At 40.9% G+C, this 24,353-nt stretch overlaps 1 protein-coding gene across 1 annotated transcript in view; it reads left to right on the top strand.

Annotated features, from left to right (window-relative positions):
• The window catches only part of Map4k5 (mitogen-activated protein kinase kinase kinase kinase 5), a 93,901-nt gene that overhangs the window by 21,802 nt on the left and 47,746 nt on the right, over positions 1–24,353 (top strand). The window contains exons 3-9 of the mRNA XM_059279207.1: positions 10,102–10,192; positions 10,628–10,692; positions 14,110–14,165; positions 17,415–17,462; positions 17,549–17,591; positions 18,363–18,435; positions 23,161–23,292. Coding sequence (XP_059135190.1) covers positions 10,102–10,192; positions 10,628–10,692; positions 14,110–14,165; positions 17,415–17,462; positions 17,549–17,591; positions 18,363–18,435; positions 23,161–23,292 — 508 coding nt within the window. The remainder of the gene's footprint in view (positions 1–10,101; positions 10,193–10,627; positions 10,693–14,109; positions 14,166–17,414; positions 17,463–17,548; positions 17,592–18,362; positions 18,436–23,160; positions 23,293–24,353) is intronic.

The following is a 24,353-nucleotide window of genomic DNA, read 5'->3' as shown; positions in this document are numbered from 1 at the left end:
TCAGAAAATATTGACGATGTGATCTCAGTATTTCACCATTTTGTCTGGATGTGTGTGTGTGTGTGTGTGTGTGTGTGTGTGTGTGTGTGCGCGCGCGCGTACACAAGAGCATGTGCACATGTGTGAGCGTGTGTTTGTGTGTGGGGGGGGGTCGGCCTGTGTTGTTCACCACTGTATACGCTCAAGCTCTCCATGGCACTTGTGGGGATCCTCCTGTCTCCACTGCCATCTCACTGTAGCACTGGATTATAGACACATGTATCCACACCTAGCCCCATAAGGTTCCGGGGATTTGAACTTAGGTCCTCAGGCTTGTGCAGCCAACACTTTCCCAGTGAGCCGTCTCCTCAGTAGGTGACATTTCTGTATTTAGTTGATGGCTTGTCGGCTGCTCTGCCTGCCTCTGTCGGGTTATTCTTCCTCATGACTGACTTTTAGATGTTCGCGTCTGTAGCGTCCCCAGCCTGGCCTTATCTTTGCTCTTCTTCTGGTCTTTGTCTTGTTTGCACAGAGATGTCTTTTCTACTTCTCAGCCTTTCCTTTCTTTATTCTTCGTCCCCGCTTTCAGGCCTTTTCTGTTGATAATTGTATTTTTTCAAAAATTAACTGAAATTTCTAAGAGTTGTCTCCTTCCAAATTTAAATATCTTATCCATCAGAACACTTCTAAATAGTGAGCAAGCGCTAGGTGTGTGTGTTTGTTTTTCAAACTGCTGAACAGTTTCTACAACCATTACCACAAAAGCTTCCTTTATTGACAGATTGGAAGTGTGTTGGTTGGATTTATATCATGATACAGTGGTTTCTGCTTTCTATTTTAAGTCCAGTAACATCCTAGTTTTGAGTAAAATAACTTTTTATTATCTATTAAAATCCTCTCTTATTTTTCAAATGTTTGTTATTTGTTTGTTTGTTTGTTTGTTTGTTTATTTATTTGGTTTTCTGAGACACGGTTTCTCTATATAACATCCCTGGCTGTCCTGGATCTCGCTCTGTAGACCAGACTGGACCTGAACTCACAGAGATCCACCTGCCTCCGCCTCCTGAGTGCTGGGATTAAAGGCATGCACCACCACCGCCCAGCTCTATTTTGTACTTTACTACATCTTACAGTCATTGGGTTTTTGTTTGTTGTCGGTTTGTCTGCGTTTTGTTGTCATTTCACATGGAGAATATAATCTGTTTATTTTATAACATAATCTGAATCTTCCCCCTTTAATAGATGAGTTCGTCAATATATTATTATTTAGAGGATGTTGGAGTTCCCTTCTGGTATTTGACTTTCTTGTGTTTATTTTCTTATTTTGTTTCTAATCTTTCCTGTAAGTCTTTTTTTTTTAAATGGCTGGCAATTTCTTTTATTTTTGCTGCTGATAATTTGGAAAAACATAATCTAGTTTTATTAGAAGATGATTTATGGAGCTTTGGAATAACAGATTTAAATTTACACAGCTTTATTAAGAAATTAAACAGGGGCCTGAAGAGATGGCCCATGATTAAAAGCCCTGGCTATTCTTCCAGCAGCCCCAAGTTGAGTTCCTGGTACCCACACGGTAGCTCACAGCCATGTGTAACTCCAGCTTAGAGGGATCCAGTGCCCTCTTCAGCCTTCATGAGCATAGCACTCATAGAGTGCACATACATGCTTACATACATACATACAGGCAGAATGCTCATACACTTTAAAGTCATTTTTTATAAATAGTTATCATCTTTATAACCTACTTATAAATGTAATGACCAGTTATCCAGAATTAGCTCTCCATTTATCTAGATTCAGTTCTCATTGTTGGTATTTCCATGCCATGTCTCAGCTACTCTTATTTTTATATCACTAAGTAGTGTGGTAGTTTGAATAAGATGTTCACCATAGTCTTGGGCATCTGAATATTTGGTCCCCAGTTAGTGGTGCTGTTTAGGGATGCTTAGGAGGTGTGGCTTTGCTGGGTATGTATGTCACTGGAGGTGGGCTTTGAGAGTTTAAAGACGCATGCCATTTTGAGTTGGCTCTTCCAGCATGTGGTTCAAGGTGTGAGCTCTCAGCTGTTCCTGATGCTGTGACTGTCACCTCTGCCGTACGTCCCTGCTGTGATGGGCTCTTATTCTCTAGAACTGTAAATCCACATCACCCCTTCTTTCTGTGATCGCTTTGGTCATGGTGTTTGTGCTCGTTAGGTTTTGTCAACTGGACATAAGCTAGAGCCGTTTCGGCAGCAGGAACCCCAACTGAGAAAATCCAGACCCCTCCGTCAGCCTATGACAAGCTTGTGGAGCATTTTCTTGATTGATGATTGATGTGGGAGGGGCCAGCTCAATGGGAGTGGTGGCAGTTCTGGACAGTATAAAAAAGCAGGGTGATCAAGCCAGGAGGACCAAAGCGGTAAGCAGCCTTCCTCCATGGCCTCTGCTGCAGCTCCTGCCTCCAGGTTCCTGCCCTGACTTCCCTCAGTAATGGAGTTGTTAGATGAAATACACCGTTTCCTCCCCAAGTTGCTTTTGATCATGGCGATTTATCACCACAATAGAAGCCCTAACTAAGATAGTGTTTTATCACAGTTACAGAAAAATAACTAAATACGGGTAGACTTTCCTTTAAATATTAGGAATAATGTAATGTGTATCCACAAATTGGTTTGTTTTCTCAACCCAATTTGTTCTTCTCTTAGTCTTCCTCATTTTGGAAATCAGCCAGGCAAGCCGCAGACTGGGCTATAATTTGATTTCTTTTTTTATACTCCAGAGTAAGTCTGTTAGCAAATCCTTCAGCTTTACCTTCAAAACATATCCTGAATGTCTCTCTGTCTCTCTGCGTGTACACATACACACACACACACACACACACACACACACACACACACACACCATGTTTGAATGTGAGATTATACTTTGATCACTGCTGACTTCTGCTCAAACCCTCTCTGAAGCTCTAGGCACACTTGGAATCATACTCAGATGTCCAGCCTTGCCTTGCTCCTAAAATCCTGCATGACCTGCTCAGCTGCTTCTCTGAACTAGTCACTTAGGTTTCCCCTTTGCTCTTCTGCCTCCGTTTGCTTTATATTTAAATGGTCCGAGATTAAACCAGCTCTTCATTCTACCAGGAGTACTGGTGTTTGATTTAGAAGCTCCTTGTCGGAGCTGCAGATATGGCTCAGCGGTTAAGGGCACTTGCTGTCCTTTCAGAGGACCTGGGTTCAATTCCTAGCACCCACATGACAGTGCACAACTATCTGTAACTCTAGTTCCAGGAGATCTAACACCCTCACATAGACAAGCAAGCAAGCAAAACACCAATGCACATGAAATTAAATAAATAATTTTTTTTAAGAGAAAGAAGATTCCTTGCCATTCAAAACTCAGCTGAGATGTTATGTCTGCACAGGCCAACTTAACCCAAACCCATGTGGATTTGTAATTTTGCATAGCATGTGACTGCTTGGTACTTTTCCTATATGAATATTCGTTTGTCTCTCCTAAAATGTATGATCCATAAGAATTTGATCTCCACTGCTGTATTTGAGCATGTAGGACAGTATAGGCTCATACTGGACACTCCTATTCTTCCTACAAAAGTACCCGTGTTTCTGTTGCCTTTGAAGAAGAATGGCCGTTGACTAATAGGATGGTTGTGTACTCATTCTTCTGTCAGAAAGTCATAGCAGGTCTCCTTTGAATGTTGGAGGAGCGTGCTGTTGGGCCAGCCTGGAGGTGGATTTCTCCCCTTATTGGGAAATTGCTGTTTCTGTGTTAGGGCAGGTTGGCAGTCTGCCCTGGTCTTTAAAGCTAGGTTCTTCATGGAATACATCTAGATCTTTGAGAATTATTTGCAGGATCCTCCCTCCCAAAAAATACAGTGAGTCAGTTATTTAAAATTTTGGGGTTGGGGATTTAGTTCAGTGGTAGAGCGCTTGCCTAGCAAGCACAAGGCCCTGGGTTCGGTCCTCAGCTCTGGGGGGGAAAAAAAAAAGAAAATTTTGTTCTTTCTCTCTTTCACAAAATTTTATTTTATCATTCTTAGATTTTTTTAAAAAAGAATTTCATTGTTTTTAAGAATGTCAGTTTCTGGGAGCTGGAGAGATGACTCAACAGTTAAGAGCACCAGCTACTCTTCCAGAGGTCCTGAGTTCAATTCCCAGCAACCACATGGTGGCTCACAACCATCTATCATGGGATCTGATGCCCTCTTCTGGAATAAAGGCATACATGGAGATAGAGCACTCATACATAAAATAAATAAATAAATAAACCTTATAAAAGAAAAAAGAATGACAGATTAAAGCTGAAGAAATGACTTGGTAGTTAAGAGTTCATACTGTTCTTTCAGAACATCTGAGTCAGTTCCCAGCATCCATATTGGGCAGCTCACGCCCACCTGTTAACTCCAATTCCAAGTGTCTGTGCTACACACACACACACACACACACAGAGAGAGAGAGAGAGAGAGAGAGAGAGAGAGAGAGAGAATTTTTTAAAAACTAATGCCAGTTATTCACGGAGCTCTCACCTTCCCTGTGTTTTCCTTACAGACATGTTTGCTTTCGGCTGTGTGTGTGTGTGTGTGTGTGTGTGTGTGTGTGTGTGTGTGCGCGCATTTGTGCTCTCCTTCAGTGCTTCCGTTTGTCTCTAGTTGGTTCTGTACACGTGTTGCTTCTCCTCAGCGTCTCCACTGGACTCTCCCAGCGTTCTTTATTTCATCTGTAGCCTAGGTGATCCTGTATTTCTCCCTTTCATTTCCTTCAAAGTTCAAAGCTCTGTTGTGTAAAAATGTCTTTCCAAGGGAATTCTTACGGCTTTTGCATCCTGTAGTTACTTTCTTTCCATGATACATGTTTGAGCAGAATCAGTGTTTTTTCTCTCAGCATTGGCAGTAAAGCCAAAGTGGATAGTAGTGGTCCCCATGTTCTTATAGCAGACTTTGGGAATATTAACTCAAAAACACAGTGACATGTTGATGAATTTTCCTACTATTAAGTTCAGATATTTTTAAAAATTCTGCAGACAGCATTATTTCAAAGTTGAATTCTTTTTTTTTTTTTTTTTTTGGTTTTTCGAGACAGGGTTTCTCTGTGTAGCTTTGCACCTTTCCTGGGACTCACTTGGTAGCCCAGGCTGGCCTCGAACTCACAGAGATCCGCCTGGCTCTGCCTCCCGAGTGCTGGGATTAAAGGCGTGCGCCACCACCGCCCGGCCCAAAGTTGAATTCTTAACTGTATTTAGCCCCTGAGGAAATTGTACTGAAGCCATATAATACAAAAGCACTTCCTTGCATTGACTTAGCAGATGAACTGGTTTAGAATTGTGTTAGACATGAAAAGGTAATTATTTGCCAGTATGACCAGAAAGAGCCTATGTCTGGTAGACCATAAACAAAAGAAGTTTATTATTATTACTACTATTAAGTAAATGGAATGCCAGCTTTAGACGTAGTAATAATTTCCCTTCATAGTTAAAAATAGTGCTTATGATAATTTTGAGTCTTAAATTTTGTTACAGCCTTACTGACTTGCCCTTGGCAATTTAATTTTATAATACTTCGGTCAAAATTTTACTGAAATAGATTGCATTGGGGGCTTTTCCTAATATTCATAAAAATGCTAAAGTAAACCTTTAACCAATGAAGATAAACACAGAATATTATTTATTAGCCACAGAAATGATTGTGAAAAAAAGGGAAATCTGCTGTCTTTCTGTAGCCCTACGTTCTCTTTGTCTTTTTATATACAGAAAGACTATTTTCAGGAAAGATTTGACTATTTCTGACTCATTCTCAGAGTAGATACTGTGTTAACCAAAGTAGTCACCACCTTGCACATAGTGGCATGAGATAGAATTTGACTTACCTGGGCTCACCTTAGCTGAGGCTCAGATGATGGTGATGTGTGCCACCATGGCCTGTTGTATGTCTGAATGCTTACCTTAGCCTGGCGCCTGCTCAGCAGTCTGTAGCTGGTGGTGGCCCGCAGCCAGAGCAGGAACAAAACCCCAGGAAAGCTTCCTCTTCCTTTCTGCTCTCCTCTTATCCTGTTAGAGTGAAACTCCACAGTATGTTTGTTGGTAATGGTGGTTGGTTTGTTGAGACAGGGTCCTGTGTAGCCCAGGCTGCCATCAGACTTGCTATGCAGCAAAGGCCTCCTACCTCTGTCTCCCAAGTGCTGAAATTAGAAGGGTGTGTTACTGCCCCTGGCTCTACAAGTGTTTACTTATTTGTTTAGACAGTTTCACCATGTAATGCTGGCTGGCCCGAATTCACTGTGTAGACCAGACTGAACCCTTGCCTCTGACTTTTAGATGCTGGGATTAAAGGCATACGCCACCACTGCCCAGCTGTTTTTGTTTTTGTTTTTTATTTGTTTGTTTGGTTGGTTGGTTGGTTTTTTGGGGGGGCGTGTTTTAATGCTGTTAGGAATATTCATGAAAGATCTAGTATTTTAAAATAAAAAGTTGAGTGTACTTCCTTAGTTTAGAGTTTTCTAAATAAGTGGGAATGTGCTAATATCTTTCAATAGATGTTTAAAACTTTTTTAATGCTACCAGGAAACCCTATTTCCTGGAAGTATTAGAAGAGATTTTAGGGAGAAATGTCAAGTCGTGTATAAAGATGTGCCTTGAATAAAACCATCAGCTGTTCTAGGTAAGTGGTACATTCTTGCTTTTGAAACTCTATTTAAAAGCTTAATGACCTTTAAGAAAAAAAGGGAACTTAACAGTTTTTTTTCTTTTTAAGGGGTGTGTGTGTGTGTGTGTGTGTGTGTGTGTGTGTGTATGTGTGTGTGTGTAACATGGAGATGCCTGCCCTCATTCTGTCCTTTATTCCCATGAGACAGGGTCTCTCACTGAACCTGGAGCTAAGCTGGCAGCCGAAAAGCTCAGGCCATCCTCCTGTCTCTGCCTTGCACCCTGGCCCTGGGGTTAAAAGCATGTGCATGACCACATCTGCTTTTTTATGTGGGTTCTGGGAATGAGAACTCAGGTCCTTACACTTGTGCAGCAAATGCTCTTCTTTGCTGAGCAAGGCCCATAGTTTCAATCAAAAAATTATTTATATATCCTCTGTGTGTATGTGTATGTACAGGTGCCCACAGATGACAGAAAAAGGCATTAGATGCCCTGGAGTTGTGAGTGCTGAGAACTGGAACTCCAGTCCGATGGAAGAGCAGCATGCCCTCCTAACTGCTGGGCCGTATCTCAGCCTACAGTTTCCACTTCTAAAACTATAATATAATATTTGTAGCCCTCTCTTCATTGTTTGGATGCTTCAGTTCTGAGCTAGGGAGATGTTAATAGTAATAATAATAAATTTCAGGGCACAAATGAACATCAGAATTCTGTTTTGGGGCAGGGGAGATGGCTTAGCAATAAGACCACTTTCTGTGCAAGCAACAGAGCTCAGCAGTTAAGAGTTCTTTCTGCCTGTTCTGGTTGGTTGTATGTCAACTTGGCACAAGCTAAGGCCATCTAAGAGAGAACCTCAATTGAAAAAATGCCTCCCTAGGATTTGCCTGTAGGCAAGCCTGTGGGACAATGTATTAATTGATGATTGACATGGAAGGGCCCAGCCCACTGTGGGCAGTAACATCCATGGATAGGTGGTTCTAGGGTGTGTAAGAAAGCAAACTGAGCAAGCCAGGGGGAGCAAGACAATAAGTAGTGTTCCTCCATGGTCTCTGCTTCAGTTCCTGCTTCCAGATTCCTGCGCTGACTTCCCTCAGTGATGGACTGTGACCCGAAAGTTCTAAGATGAGATGAACTCTTCTTCCCAACGTTGCTTTTGGTCATGGTTTTTATCACAGAAATAGAAACTAACTTCCAGAAGACTCAAGTTTAGTTCCCAACATCCCTATCAGGTGGCTCACAACTCCTTGTAACTACAAGGGACCTAACACCTTCTAGCTTCCTTGGGTACCTGCACATGTGCACACACACATATACACAGTAAATCTTTTTTTTTTTTTTTTTTTTTTTTGTTCAGTTTAGCCAGGTGGTGGTAGAGGCAGGCGGGAGTCACTGAGCTCAAGGCCAGCGTGGTTTACAGAGCAAGTTCCAGGACAAATTTTTATTTTTTTTTTAAATTTCTAGCACTCATATAGAAAGCCTGCAGAGCAAACCTGTAACCCCAGCACTGTGAGGAAGGATACAGAAGATTCCTTCAGGCTTGCCGTCTTGCTGTCTAGCCTAAGTCCAAGTTCAGGTTCAAAGAAATACGTTGAGTAGTGATAGAGTGGGGCATTGAACATCCTCCCCAGCCTCCACCTCTGCATGGGCATATGTTCTCACATGTGTACATATGCGTGTACTCCACACACAGAAGTTCTGTTTTATTGTTAAGTAATAGAAAACGAATAAAGGCTCAGTAGAAAATTTTGTGCCAATTAAAGTGTAGGTAATCCTATGTATTGTATTCCTAAGGCATTCTGTTTCCCAGTTTGTCTTGGAACACAATATTAAAATTATTTTCATTTTTTTAAAAAAAATCCATGACCTTCAATGCCAGGTTCTAAATTGGCCTCCAATGTCAGGTTCTAGATTAGTAAATTTGAAACTTGCAGAGATTTTCTAGGTTAAGAAAATTGAAGCAGAAAAAAGAAAATTGAAGCAGAAAGATTGTAAGTTTAAGGCTTGCAGGTTACCGTGAGTTCAAGCCTAGCTTCAGACCCTGTCTTAAAATATTTTTTAAAACAGAGGAGGGGCTGGAGATGTAGCTCAGTAGTAGAGCATTTACCCAGAATGCAAGAGGCCCTAGTTTCAAGCCCCAATACTGCTTTGTTTTGTTTTGTTTTTATGTTTTTAAGGTACTTTATCAGTAAACATTCCACACTCATTTTGCTCATTGGGGGGAAAGAAAAACTCATGTTTCTTGGTTACCGCTTGAATCAACCAAATCTACATGATCCCCAGTGTCACTGTTTTTCATGGCTATTTGAAGCTTAGCAAATACGATACTTATATCACAGATTTTATTGCGTTTCTAAAAACAGTTAATTTTTTTAAAGTGTGTGTGCATGGGTGTGCATGCAGTATGTGTGTGGAAAACAAAGGGGTATTATTTGAGAAGAGGAAGGGACCGGTGGGAATGTGGTGGGAGAACAAGAGATGGGAATGTAGGAACAGGCATGAACAAAGTGCAATGATAGACACGTGAAAATGCCATAAGGAAACCCATTGTTGTAGCCAGTTTTAGAGAGAGAGAAAAAATAAAGGTGCAGGCTCGGTGAACCAACTGGTGGCTGTCCACAAGAAACTCACCTCACTGGACAAGGTGCACGTGAACTGAAAGTGTAATGCTGGTGTTCCAGGCAGTTGGACTCTGAAAGCAAACACAAGTAGTTGTTCTCATGTTTGACAAAACCAACTAAAATGAGCCAAGAGATAAAGAAGTTCATTTTGTATTAACAAATGGAGCAGTCCAACTAGAAGATATGATTATAAATAGATATGTATTGAACGTTGGACCCAACTGCATAAAACAGACACTGTTGTACATATAGAGACATTGAAGTTCAGACACAATAGTAGTGAGTGACTTTGGGGCTGGGAGGATGGCTCAGTGGATAAATTGCTTATCATCCAAGAGTTGGCACCTGAGTTTGAAACCCTAACATCCACATAAAAAAGCTGTTGCTGGTGGTGTGCCTGTAACTCCAGTACTGGGAGAGGGAGACAGGAGCATCCCTGGGACTCACAGACAAGCTAATCTTGCTTAGTCAGCAAGCTTCAGATTCATTGAGAGACCCTATTTAAGAAGGAAATAGGAAGTGGTAGAGGACACCCAACCTTGACCTCTCAACTGTACAGGTGTGCCCACAAATCCTCATTGTCCCCTCCCTCTTCTTTTCTCAGATAAGTAGTGGGTGACTTCATTACCCCACTTTCGTCAATATGTAGATCACCCACAAAGAGTGAACAAAGAGATAGGATGTAGTTCAGTGGTGGGAGCATCCTAACATTCGTGAGGTATATAATGTAGATTATGTACATAGAAAAACTGTACCACAGATCAAGTGGGCATGACCGTAACTACAGACTATTCCAACAGCTGCAAAGTACAGTCTCATATTTCTTCAAATTTGGGGTAACATGGTGACCAACTTACTTTCTTTTTCAGGTGATGATTTTTCTCTGATTCAACAAGAAATATTTATGGTTAAAGAATGTAAACATTGCAACATTGTGGCCTACTTTGGGAGCTATCTCAGGTAAAGTCCAGACGCACCGTCTCTTGATCTAGTTTTCCTGTTCTCTTCCTTACCCCTCTCCCTCCATCTGTGCCAGCGCCCTCGCGTGTGTGCGACTTGAAAACGGTGTCCAGAATTCTAAGTCCAGTAGGGTTTTCCTCCATCTTCCTGCTGGGTTAACATGTGCACCTCCATTTCTATGGCCATGCCTTGTCTGGCGGCCTTAATGGGTCATTATGAATGATGATAACAGAAAACCTTTTTCAGATTGAAACAAAACTGAAAGTGACGTGCTCTCTCTCATGTGTGCTGAGGAAGGACTGCAGGGCAGCTTCCTGTTGCTTTCTGCAGAGCACCCAGTGTGCTGCTAAGAGTGAGAGCTGTAGAGCTGTAGAGTACTTATGTCAGTGGTAGAGGATTACAGGCTGCTATAATTTTCTTTCTCTCTCGTTGTAGTAGGGAAAAACTGTGGATTTGCATGGAGTACTGTGGTGGCGGATCACTTCAAGATATTTATCATGGTACTGTTAATACAATTTTACATCTTAAACTCTACTGTGGCTTTTATGATTGTTGTTGGGCATTTCTAACTAACAAGGGAAATGATTTGGGTAGATTTATTCTCTGGCATTATTCTTTCTGTCCCCAGACACATATTTAAAAACTAAGAATTCTTATTGTTGCCCTTGATTATTCAGCTAATTTTGCTTGGGGCGGAACTAAGAGAAACATAAATGCTTGTAGAATATCAATTTTACTTTTTACCTGGGTATGGCGTGTGTTCTTGTTACCCCAGATGCATGTGAGGCACAGTGAGAAAGGTCTAGAGTTTAAGGCCAATCTAGACTGAGCATTGAAACTGCTAAAAATTAAATCCTATTTAGAGTCAGTTTTAGTTCTTGTTTGTTTGTTTGTTTTGTTTTGTTTTGTTTTTGAGACAGGGTTTCTCTGTGTAGTTTTGGTGCCTGTCCTGGATCTTGCTCTGTAGACCAGGCTGGCCTTGAGCTCACTGAGATCTGCCTGCCTCTGCCTCCCAAGTGCTGGGATTAAAGGTGTGCGACACCACTGCCCGACTTTAGTCAGTTCTTTTTTTTTTTTTCTTTAACAAATTTTTTTATTCATTTTACATACCAACCACAGATCCCCCAGAGTGAGTTTCTAAGAAAGCAGCAAGGCAGCTGCAGAGGGACTACCTGAGCTGCTTTACAGGACAGTCATAGGAAGAAGTCAGCCAGACAGAGCTACAGGATGGAAGTCAGCACTCTGACGATCTGTATTAACGTGTGTGAGTTTCGAAAAGAAAGACTAGTTAGTCAGTTTCTCGGTTGAACGTGGCTTTCTTCATAACCTGTTTTAGAAGTAGTTTCTGTGTCTACTGTTTAAGGTGTGTGCTTGACAGCTTCTTGAATTGCTAAAATTTGTGAAATTGAGAATGAATCTTTATGAAATATTTTTCTTTTCTTTGTTTAGTATGGGATAGTGAAAGACCCATTGCAAATATGTATAATTTATTAAGAATTATGTGACATACTTAAAAATATTTCTATGCTAAAATCTTTACATTGAAAGTCATCAAAGTTTGTTCATGTAGCTTCTGAAATAGCCATAATAGATGTAAAAAGAGAAGTATTATTCCAGTGTTGCAGCCTGTAAAGATCAGTAAGTTTTTATAATATCAGGTGAGCAGTGAAATAAACTAACTGTATTTAACAGTATAGAACATAGCTTTGTGTAGACCGACCTGAATAGGTCTCCTCAAAAATTTTATAGCACAGGTGATCATGCTTAGGTTTTTGAATTTTTATTTTTATAAATATACACAAATGTAAATGTATAGCAAAATGGGAGGACTGATATGCCAAAGTCTCAAGTCACTGCCTCTAAGGGAGGAAAAATGGAGCCCAGAAGAAAATTCTGAATTCTGATAATTATGTATTATGTGTCATTCAATTATAAATTTTAAAATTGCCAATTTTGTCACAACAAATAACTATAGCAAATAACAAAAAGTCTTGGATACTCCTCTTTATTTTTTTTCAAAAGTTTACTGCATAAATATTACAAGTACACAAAATCCTGAGGTTTAGACTATCTATTGAGAGTTTTAATAAGGGCCTGTTTGGTGGTACACACCAAAATTCCAGCACTTAGGAGGCAAAAGTACAAAGTCGGGAGTTGAAGGTCATCCTTGATTACATGGGGATTGACTCAAGGCTAGCCTGGGCTACACGAGACCCTGTCTCAAAAGAAAAAAAAATTCAATAAGATATAACCCTACTTTAAAAAAGAAGGAAAAACATTTTATTCTTTTAGTAGTATGAAAGTTTTTGTATATTAAAACTACCAGAATAACTATTCTCTTTTGTCCTTTTATTGATTTTAAAGAAATATTGATTAAATAATAACATCTCTATATCACTGAATTAAAATTCTTTTCTGTTTTTGTTTTGTTTTTTTCAAGAGTTTCTCTGTGTAACCCTGGCTGTCCTGGAACTCACTCTATAGACCAGGCTAGCCTCGAACTCAGATATCGTCTGTCTCTGCTTTCTTGGTGCTGGGATTAAAGGTATATGCCACCACCACCTGCCAATTAAAATTATTTTCTAAGATTTTTAAAGAATTATGATTTTTTAATTATGATTGTTTAATTAAAATCTTTACCCACTTAAGCTTTTATAAATGAGAGCTATTGAAAATATGGAGAGTATATCTGGTGGTTTTTCATTTTCCCTTTTATGCTTAAAGAATTATTCTGAGACATTTTCATGAAATTTCTGCTTGCAAGATTAAAACCTGATTACTATTTTTCCTAGTTAAATTGAATTTACAGAGTATTCCTTTAAGTAGTATACTAAAAAGCACAGTTTATAAGCAGATCTCTGAGTTAGTTCCAGGCCAGCCCGGGCTGTGTAGTGAGACCTTATTTAAGAAAGATATGTGTGTGCACACATGTGTAAATTAGATGCTACTAATAAAGTGACATCACTTCTTGCATCGCTATTTCATCAGCATACTAAAAATCGAACTTTTATGTTCCCAAGTAGGTTAGCCAGCCAGCAGTTAAACGATGCAGTGAGGTTTTCTTATAAAAGGTCTCATGCCAGTTCTAGTTTGGATTTCGGCAGCGGGCAGAACCCCAGATTCCCTCTCACAAACCGAAAAGCATTGTTCAGAAGCCCCTGATGGATAGTTGCATAAGGATTTTATATTTCATGTTAGAGAAAGATCTGCTTTCCAGAAGTAATCTGGTTCCTTTTGATGCTTTGCATCAAGCCTCCTCCCTGTTCTGAGATTGCGTGAAGAGTTATACCAGAAAGAGTACCCCAGCCTCTAAAAACATGCCTGTAATACTCCTCAGTGAGTCCCAGCTAGTCTCCTTACGGTGCTCTGTGCCACAGATGTGTGATTCACACACGGCCAACTCTGCTCTTGCCTGTCCTGAGACTGGGTTGAGCTTACGGCCTTGGCTTTCTGCGGGCCTTCCTGTGGCACTGGTACCAAGCTTTGCACATAATGGACACTTTACATTTTCACTGTCCACAGCTGTCCGGGAATAAACTTCTTATTTTCTTTTTTTTTTTTTTTCTGGTTTTTCGAGACAGGGTTTCTCTGTGTAGCTTTGCGCCTTTCCTGGAACTCACTTGGTAGCCCAGGCTGGCCTCGAACTCACAGAGATCCACCTGGCTCTGCCTCCCGAGTGCTGGGATTAAAGGCGTGCGCCACCACCGCCCGGCAACTTCTTATTTTCAAAACAGACTTTAAAATACTCAGTGTTGTGCTTCATTTCTTAGTTACACAGATACTGTCTGCTCATGGTCAGAAGAAAAGGCACCCAGTGATGCATATAGACTCGTACGCCACTTCATCATTTTTCAGCCAGACTTGTTTTTAACGTTAGCATCAAATGACAATGTGGTTTTTTTGTTCTTTCTTTCTAGTTACTGGACCATTATCTGAATTGCAAATAGCCTATGTGTGCAGAGAGACGTTACAGGTAATGTATTTGCTTAAGTAGCCAGAAAGGCAGTTTCACACTTAGTAATTATAAATAATGGTTTGCCCAAAAGCTAACGAGTTAATAATAATATTCTCCCAATCTAGCTTCCATGTTTTAATTTTGTAAAGCTACTAACTTTTTCATGAATGATTTACAACAATTTATTCAGAGAGCCTTTGAGAGTGCAGTGATCACATTTTATTTTATTTTGTTTTTGATAATGATGTGCAGATGGTCATGTGTGGTAGTGTACTTCAGTGGCATGGGTTGCTACCAAAACTAAAGAGAGCCATACCTATGACTTGTTTAACATGAGTGGGTCTGTAGACTTGTCGGTTGAACTGACTTGTCTAACCTTCACCTCAGAAGCTTTATGGGTGTGAACAGGATGCTCTCCAGAAGCAGGAAGTCTCTTGCCATACCTTAGTTCTGTGTGTCATTAAGACAGGTCATTGCTAGCAGAACTCCCTTTCCTAAGTTTCATTAACAAATCAAAAGCATGCCTTTGCAAAATAAATAAATAAATGAAGCATGCCTTTGTTTTACTTAGAGCCTGTGACAGCTTTGACACACTAAGGATACAGCCTTCAAGGTCCCAGAACCTCACTTGACTGAGTAGTCTCTGTGTCTCAAGGAACCAAACGTTCACACAAATGATCGTTTGAGGGACAGCTCAGATTCAAACCATAACAAACTGTCTTCAGGTTTGTGAAAGGTAGTCACCAGTGGGGCCATACAGGCAGAATGCAGGGAAATTCTCCATGTAAAATTAAAATACTGTGTTGTTACCCAGGGTAGCCATATGGATAAATATATAAGTAAATGTAAAGGCTTTTCAAAATGAGTTTATATTGAAAAGATTTTACAACAGAGATAAATGGTGTATTATAGCAGCTATGGCTTGCCTAAGTAAAATGAGTGACCATAATTTCCTGTGGCTCAAGAGTCGGAAGGCAGGGGCTGGAGAGATGGCTCAGTGCTTAAGAGCACTGGCTGCTCTTTCAGAAGACCTCCAGCCCCCACAGAACTGTCTGAAACTCCAGCTCCAAGTGATCTGGCACCCTCACACAGACATACATACAGGCAAGACACAAATGCATGTAACATAAAAATAAATCATTTAAAAAAGTGGGAAGGTGGATGAATACTCAGAAGATTTGTATTCTGTAAATCATTCAAAGACAGTTATGCCGTAAAACATACAGCAACATACACCAAAACCTTTTAAATAAGTTCCTGTTGTTGTTTGTATTTTACGCTTTTTGGGAAGCCTGCCACCCAGCTCACAAATAAATCACACACTGAGGCTTAGTCTTAATTATGAATGCCCAGCCTTAGCTTGGCTTAGTTTCTAGCCAGTTTTCTTAGCTTTAAATTATCCCATCTACCTATGGCCTCTGGGCTTTTCCCGTTCTGTTACTTCTGTAAATCTTACTCTTACTCCATGGCTTGCTGTGTAGCTGGGTGGCTGGCCCCTGGAGTCCTCCTTCTCTCTCGTTCCTTCTTCTCCTCAGTCCTCCATCTCTTTCTTCTCTTTATATATATTCTCTCTGCCTGCCAGCCCCACCTATCCTTTCTCCTGCCTTGCTATTGGCCAGTTCTTTATTAGACTATCAGTGTTTTAGACAGGCACAGTAACACAGCTTCACAGAGTTAAACCAATGCAAAATAAACAAAAGTAACACACCTTAAAATAATATTCTACTGCAAGTTCCCAGGATAGTCCAACAAGATGTAAGAGCAGACATTATATAAGAAGTGGATGGTCCTAGGGAGTGTGTTCATTTACAGTAAACTTTGGAGAAACCTGCATGGTCAGCGAAGGGGACATTTAGTGCAGACCAGTGCTTATTCCTGATAAATGTCTGAGCACCCACAAAGACAAATACCACATAGTTCTCCTTCATGTGGGGCCCTAGCCTCCGATCTTTATGTGCTTGTTTATGTGGCTACGGCTTCTAAGGAGGCCAGGAAACTGGGAAGGAGCCCTCAGGGTGAAAGGGCTTTGGGAGGCAGGGGGAGGAGAGCATTTGGTATATGAAGGAATAGTGTGGGAAAGCTTTGGGAATGTGGTAAGGAAACCGAGGCAAGAGAAAAAAGAGGAGGAGGCCCAGCCAACACTAAAAATGTGTGAAAAGCATAAGGAAAACGGTTGCTTTATAAATTGATTTAAAAAATAAAATGTAAACATCCAGCTACAGCACATTTAAAAGGAGTTAGGTTAACTCAATGCAGAGTATCTAGGAAAATGCTGCAGCCAAGTCATCTTTTCCCTGATACAACAAGACAAAGATGTCCGCTCCAGCCTTGTAGTCCAGGTTTCTGATAGTGTGAAAGGAAAAAAGAATAAAATAAAAAGGAATCTAGTTTTGAAAATAGCAAACAAAAATCTTCATTCACAAACTACATAATCATTTCTATTGAAGAGAATCCACAAAGCAGCCCCTAGCGCTAACACGTTAAGTGAGAACCAACATTGGCAAGCTTCAGGTTGCTTTTCAAAAGTCAGGTGGATTTCAGAATTAGGAATTAAAATCTCAAGAGCAAGCTACTTTCAGTAGCATAAGGGATATGACAGTCTCATGGATAAAGACAGCAGAAGTATATAAACACCTGCGTACTAAAGCCACAGAATTGCTGAGAGGAATAAAAGATCTAAGTGAGCTTATAACTGTGCTATCCCATGAGCTAGGAGATTAGTGGGGTTCTCCCCAAACAGAACCCCAGTTCCAGTTGAATCCACCCAGACTTTTTTGTTGTTAAAGAAATTGGCAAGCCAGTCAGGCACGTTGGCCCACGCCTGTAACCTCAGCACTCAGGACACTGGGCAGGAAAAGCATAAGTTTGAGGCCAGTCTAGGCTGCATAGGGACCTGTCTGGCAGGGATGTGGGGGAGCAGCAGGGAAATTGACAGCTGATTCTGGAATCCCTGTGGAAATGCAAAGCAGGAAGAATAGGCCAATACCATTGGAAACTGGCATAGAGCGGCGGGCAGTGTCGATGGAATGAGAAGGATTATAAAGCGCCGAAGAGGAGAACGCTTTGGAGAGTGATCAGTATCTTCATCATGGTGTTGATGCGTTAGGAAAACGTTTTCAGTTCTACCAGAGAATGAGTTAACAGTGCTCCTTAACTAGTTAAAAGAAGCCCTTTATCCCCTGAAAAGGCTGTTTAGTTTTTCTTATTCAGTAATCAAGGTAGACATTTGATACTGTCTAGCTAATGCATATTCTTTTTTAACTTCAGGGTCTTGCCTATTTGCATACTAAAGGCAAAATGCATAGAGACATCAAAGTAAGTTCATCTCACATATTTACATTGCTGAGTTTTGAAAGAAATTTTATGATGCCAGCTTCATAGTATTTGTGCTTTTGTTTTAGGGTGCAAATATCTTATTAACAGACCATGGTGATGTAAAATTAGGTATGTTATTTTGAGTTTTTAAATTTTTTACCAAAAATACTAAATGATTTAAGTTTGAATAGACCTAATTTTTTATATGTAATCGTAATGATCAGTGTTTGTGATATACTGATTTTATTCCTGAAGGAGTAAAATTCTACTCAAGGAAATTAATCTTATATGTGAACAAACCCATATTCATAAAACTATTAATCATATTACTTACGTAGAAAAATACAAACCCATGGAATATTTTTCAGCCTGTCATTAATATTTATGAAAATATGAGTAAATCTGATTTATTAAATGGCAAAAGTGAATTAAGTAATGTATTTAATTTTTATTACCATGTTTAACAACAATTATAAAATTTTATATACATAGGAAAAATATTCTAAAAAGTAGCAACAAAACAATAACCTTGTACTGTTTTAGGATTAAAGGAACTAGGTTTATGTTTTGTATGTTTTCCCATGTTTTTAATTTTGTCGCTTTTTTCCCCAAATTAATTTCAGTGTGCTTATAATTAAAATAATTTAATTATCCTAATAAAGTACAGTTTTCATTCTAGTAAAATTTCAGTAAATTTTCTTTTAATGAGTATGTTATAAACCAAGTAAGAACAAATCTTGGTACTAAATTTGTACACAGCTTCTTCACATTAGTATGTAAAATATTAATGACTGTGCCAAGAATGAAACTTAGAAATGCTGGTTGTGTTAAAAAAAAAAAAAAAAAAAAAAAAAACCAAACCACTACCAATTTTCTGCTCTGTTCTGTTTCCCTCACCAGCTGATTTTGGTGTGGCTGCAAAAATAACAGCTACCATTGCAAAGAGAAAGTCTTTCATCGGCACCCCTTATTGGTAAGACGTTATTGTGATTGTCCTTCTGTTTTGATTTCTTTATGGTTTATGCTCAACCTTAATTCTTGATACTAGAAGCAGCCATCGAAGGCCAAGAGCCTTGCGTGCTCCTAACTGCTTTCCCAGCGTTGATTATGTTAGGAGCCTTGATTCTTCAGAGCATCCAGCCCGCCCCGTGGCAAAGGGCCTACACAGAGTGGAGTTTTCAAAAGAAAGACTTTAGTGCCTCTTCTAATTTGGTTTAGTCAAGGACTATACTCCTGGTTGTTAAAACCCACACACTGACCTCCTGGTGACTACCGCAGTAATCTCTCTAAAACAATGCCTTCCTTACTGACCAATAGTTGAGAAGTAGCAGAAGACCTCATAACCGCTAGTGTGAGCCTGGCGTGTGGGTCATGCCTGTAATCTCAGCATTAGGGAGGCTGAGGCAAGAGGGTTGCTATGAATTTAAGGGTAGCCTGAGCTTTAGTATGAGACCCTTTCTCAAAAAAAAAAGGCAATAACAAAATCTCTGTTTAAAATAATCTAATAAATGCTACAACAGGTGGCATTAAGAGTTTGTGTTAAATGTTGGGTTTATTAATATATGACATTTGGATAATTTATTATTTTGAAAATAATTGAAAGTGACAAAGTAAACTATATATGGGGGTTGAGGAAATGGCTCAGTGATTAAGAGCACTGGCTGCTCTTTCCGAGAATGGAGTTAAAGTATAAAAGTAAAAACAGGGCTGGACATGGCATTTGCTCTTGGGAGGCAGAGGCAAGCTCTGTAAGTTTGAGGCCAACCTGCACCATGTACTAAGTCCCACGCCAGCCAGGATTACATAGTGAGACCTTGTCAAAAAAATGAAGTAAAAACGAATGAATCAGGGGTTGGAGATGTAGCTTAGTTGTTAAGTACTTCCTCAGCGTGCACATCCCAGGCCCACATGAACTGCAGAGGTGGCACACATTTTTTTTTCTACACTTGGAAGTGCAGGAGAATCAGAAATTTTAGGGTCATCCTCAGCTAAAACCAAGTTTGAGACCAGCCGGGGGTGTATGAGATCCTGTCTTAGAAAAAAGGAAGGGCAGGAGACAGCAAAGAAAAGGAGAGATGTAAGAAGTTTTTGTCGGCGTCAAACTTTAAAGGAAAAGATTGTTCACGTCACATGACAGTTTCAAGCTCTATAGCTGCAGCTGAAAGAAAAACTAAAAGGCAAGCAAAATACAGGAAGGACTGACTAACTCGGCCAAACTATTTAATATCTTTAATATATCACTAAAATAGTGCCTCTGAGCAGCAGTTATCATAATAACACGTGTAACAAATCATAAAACCGGAGAAGTGTTTCCCTCGATGAACACATAAGTGACTTTCTTTTCAGTCAGATTGGAAAGTACTTGGAACCCAGGAGTAGCACGCCCCATCACTAGGTATACACACAGTCGGTGGAGTGGCTTGTCACTAAGGCTTTTAAGAACCCTAAGTGGTGTCTGTGTCCTTTAGTCTCAACACTTTTGCTAGTGGTACTTTATCAGAGGCTCGTGCATTCTTATATACAAAGTGCTTTCCGGAACGTTTTAAGAAAGAAAATAGCGGCTCCAGTAAGCTACGGGAGAGTTGTTTGTCAGTTCAGGGGACTAGCATGATGGTCCTAAAAATGATGCTGTCACAGATGAGCTGTTAGCAGACAGGCTCAAGGTGGACATGGTTTTTAAAACTCAAGGTCAACATTAGCACATGCGATAGAATACTCTTAGGAAAGATAATGTGTCTCCAAGTAAAATGTGTGGATGAAAATATGTAAGACAGTGGCTGTATCTGATTGAGGTCACAACTTGTTTTCTTCCATATTTTTCTCTATATTCATAATTCTCTTCAGTTAACACATACCATTTTTAATAAAAAAAAAACCAATTGGTATCATTTAAATAAAAGTTAACTAGAAACATAGACAGGTCAGATTATCTCTAGCCTCTCCGAGACTTTCTGTGCCTGTCTTCAGCTGTAAACAACGTCTGCAACCACTTGAGCTGTGTGTCCTGCATCCCAGGAAGGCCTTTCCCTGTGCTCACCTTCAAAGTTCTGTCTGCTCCTCAGAGCTGTGCACGCTGCTACCACCTAGGGCAGCTTTCTGTCACCAGCTATGGTGGCTTTCTGAGCTAAGCTCAGGTCCTTCCTGAGTTAGGAAGCAGGACGGAGTCACTCAGGCTAGCATTCAGTTAGCTACACAGTCTCACTCCAGCGGGTAGAGGAATTGAAATGTATTTGCTATTTCTGGGCTCCGGCTCAGTCCCCTCCAAGGCTCAAATTGGCTTTTAGTCCTCTGGCTCAGTGGTAATTATTTCCTTCTCTTTTGTCCACGTTAGCATTTTTAACATTCTCAGTGAAAGGGCTGGGAGTGTAACTCAATAGCAGAGCACTTGGCTAACATGCTCAAGTCGCCAGGTTCAATCCCCAGCACAGCAAGAAAGTAAGGAATTCAATGTAAATTTTTATGTCCTTGCTTTAGAACACATGTACTATATTCCACATTTAAGTTGAGATACCATATGTATCTCAACACATGTGGATTGTAATGTTCTGTGTATGTAAAAGCAATAGTAACTTGTGGATATTCAATATAACTATATATTAATAAACTTGAAAATGGAAGTGAAAAAGAGAATTTTCCCCTGGGCAGTCTCACCTCCACCTTATGACCCTGGATGGTATCAGTGTGTATTTTGAGGTATTTTTTGGTTGGGGGTGTGGATATTGAGACATGATCTTCTGTGTAGCTCAGGCTGCCCTGGAACTCAAGGTAGCTCCTGTTTCACCTTCCAGGCCTGTAGTTACGGGTGTTGGCTACAGCCCCCTGTATTTCACCCCCCCCCCCCCGGGCCTGTAGTTACGGGTGTTGGCTACAGCCCCCTGTATTTCACCCCCGGGCCTGTAGTTACAGGTGTTGGCTACAGCCCCCTGTATTTCACCCCCGGGCCTGTAGTTACAGGTGTTGGCTACAGCCCCCTGTATTTCACCCCCGGGCCTGTAGTTACGGGTGTTGGCGACAGCCCCCTGTATTTCACCCTCCGGGCCTGTAGTTACGGGTGTTGGCGACAGCCCCTGTATTTCACCCCCCGGGCCTGTAGTTACGGGTGTTGGCGACAGCCCCCTGTATTTTCAAGCACCCTGTAGCTCCTCTGCTTGCCTGACTTCACCTCTTCTCACACTGTGTTTCACGTTGATGTGCGTCTTAGAGTAAGTTGCCTCCATAATTAAGCCTTTCAGTGGGTCCACATCATTTTCACAAGTAAATTCTTGCATAAAAGTAGGTTGTCCATTTCTAGCCCCACCTTAGTAATCTGTTTTAAACCATGTACTTTCCAGTGGTTCTTAACCTGTGGGTCATGACCCCTTTGGGGTTATGTATCAGATATCCTGCACATCAGCTATTCACATTATGATTCATAACAGTAGCAAAATTACAGTTATGAAGTAGCAACAAAATAATTTTATGGTTGGGGGTCACCACAACACGAGAAACTGTATTAAGGGTCGCAGCATTGGGAAGGTTGAGACCCACTGCTCTAAGCCCTCAGTTGTGAAGTTCTGTGGGGTTTTTTTCCATTTCAGATCAGACTTACACTTTTGTAAAATAAAATGAGTTACTGGAAATTGGTGCTATGTTTAGACAAGAGAGTGGGTACTGTTTCTGTCCCTATCCCTGACAGTGACAAGCAGTGTATGGCCTCTCAGTGTGTAAGTCACAGGGTGAGTCCTGTGGTCCCTCTGCTCTCCAGATGTTCCAGATGTTGCCCTCCATATCATCCTGCATCTGCTGGAGTTCCCTCTGAAATGTGCAGACCACTCACTGTCTGCTTCCTGTTGGCTCATTCTCAAAGTTCTACCTGCTTTGGGAATTTTTCTTTGACCTACACGAGGTGTTTAGTACTCTTTAACAATGTCACCAACACAGAATAAAGCAGCAGTGTTCTTGGAGCACAGTTATTCAGAAAAGGAAGTTGAGATTTTTAAATAGTGAATTTTACTTATTTTTTTATATAATTTTTATTTAAAAAATTTTTCTTTTATATACCAACCCCTGTTCCCCCTCCCTCCTCCTGCTTCTCCCCACCTACCCCCATACCAAGCCCGTCCCTTCCTAGTAGAGGGTAAAGCCTCCCTTGGGTAGTCAACACAGGCTGGCATACCATGTTGGGGCAGGACCTAGCCCCTCCCCCCTGCATAAGGCTGAGCAAGGCATCGCACCATAGGGAATGGGCTCTAAAAAACCAGTTCGTGTACCCGGGATAAGTCCTGGTCCCATTGCCAGGGGTTCCACAAGCACATCAAGGCACGCAACTTCACCCACATTCAGAGGGCCTAGTTCGGTCCCATGCAGGCTCTCTTATTTTTTTATTTTTAGAGTTATTTTTATTGTATATGTGTGGGTATTTTGCCTGCATGTATGTATGTTCACCACATGTGTGCCCACAGAGGTCTGAAGAAAGCATCAGCTCCCCTGGAGCTGGAGTTATGGGTGTTTGTGAACCACCATGTGGATGCTAGAAACTGAACCAAGGTCTTCGGCAAGAGTAACACGTCTTTCTAACCACAGCCAATTCTTTAGCCACCAAACAACGAATTTTAGAAGTGGAGGTGCAGAGCTGGCTGGTGAGGTTTCTTTCCTACCAGCCTCTTTCTTCCTGTGTATGAGTATACAAAGTAGTGTGTGTCTCTCTGATTCCCTCTAGGATGGCCCCAGAGGTTGCAGCAGTGGAAAAGAATGGCGGCTACAACCAACTTTGTGATATCTGGGCAGTCGGGATCACAGCAATTGAGCTGGGAGAGCTGCAGCCGCCCATGTTCGACCTTCATCCCATGAGGTGTTCTCACTGTTCACAGCACTGGGGAGATGCAATCTGAGTCCTCTGGGTTCCGAGTGTGTTCTCAAGTGTATCACAATAGCAAAAGGACCGTAAGGGACCCAGATGTGGTGTCATATAACCTGTTTACGGGCAAGCGCTTGCGCACGCGCACACCACACACACACACACACACACACACACACACACTGTGCACACACACACACACTGTGCACACACACACACACACTGTGCACACACACACACACACACACTGTGCACACACACACACACTGTGCACACACACACACACACACTGTGCACACACATGCAGGGCAAACCCTCTTCCTTTCTCTCTCTCAGTCGCATAGCTGCTCCTAAAACAACAGAACAGTAGAGTGGGTGTCTATCTTGCTTGAAGTTTTTCCATCATGCAAATTTCCCCAATAGTTAAACCAGGAGACACCAGGTATTGTTAAGTCTTTTTTAGTCTTCACTTTATCCCTCCATCAGTTCATCTTGTGTCTTTTTTGACCTCTATGAAATTATAAGTAAATGATAGAAAAGACTGTTGAATTCTCTTTGACTTTAATTTTTTTTTACTTTGTTTAAGAAATAATGGAGTATCAAGGCTTGGTATAATAGTCATTTATGCTTTAAGATGGATTCTCTTCCAGAAAAAGAAAGTGACGGCTCTAGAAAATTTTTTTATATATATTTTGAAGGAAAGGATATATTGAGCTAAACTTCATAAACAATATAAAAATTAAATCATCAAGTTGAGGGAAATGGTCTCCTAATACATGATTGGCCACGGATTAACATGTACTACATTGAGAGCTATTCAAAGACTATGGGCAAAAATAGTGTCTTAGATACTGTTCTTTGCTGTGAAGAGGCACCATAAACAAAGCAGCCCTTCTAAAGAAAGCATTTAACTGGGGACTTACAGTTTCAGAGGGTTATCCCATTCTCATCATTGCGGGGAGCATGGCGTCAGGGGTGCTGCTGGAGTGGTACCTGAGCCCCTCATCCTGATCCACAGGCAGCAGCAGGGACACTGGGCCTGACAGGGACTTCTC

Source organism: Peromyscus eremicus, chromosome 14 (genome assembly GCF_949786415.1).
Source record: "Peromyscus eremicus chromosome 14, PerEre_H2_v1, whole genome shotgun sequence".
Taxonomy (NCBI): Eukaryota; Metazoa; Chordata; class Mammalia; order Rodentia; family Cricetidae; genus Peromyscus; species Peromyscus eremicus.
Note: the sequence above shows the minus strand (reverse complement) of the source record. Positions and strands in the feature narration are given on the sequence as shown.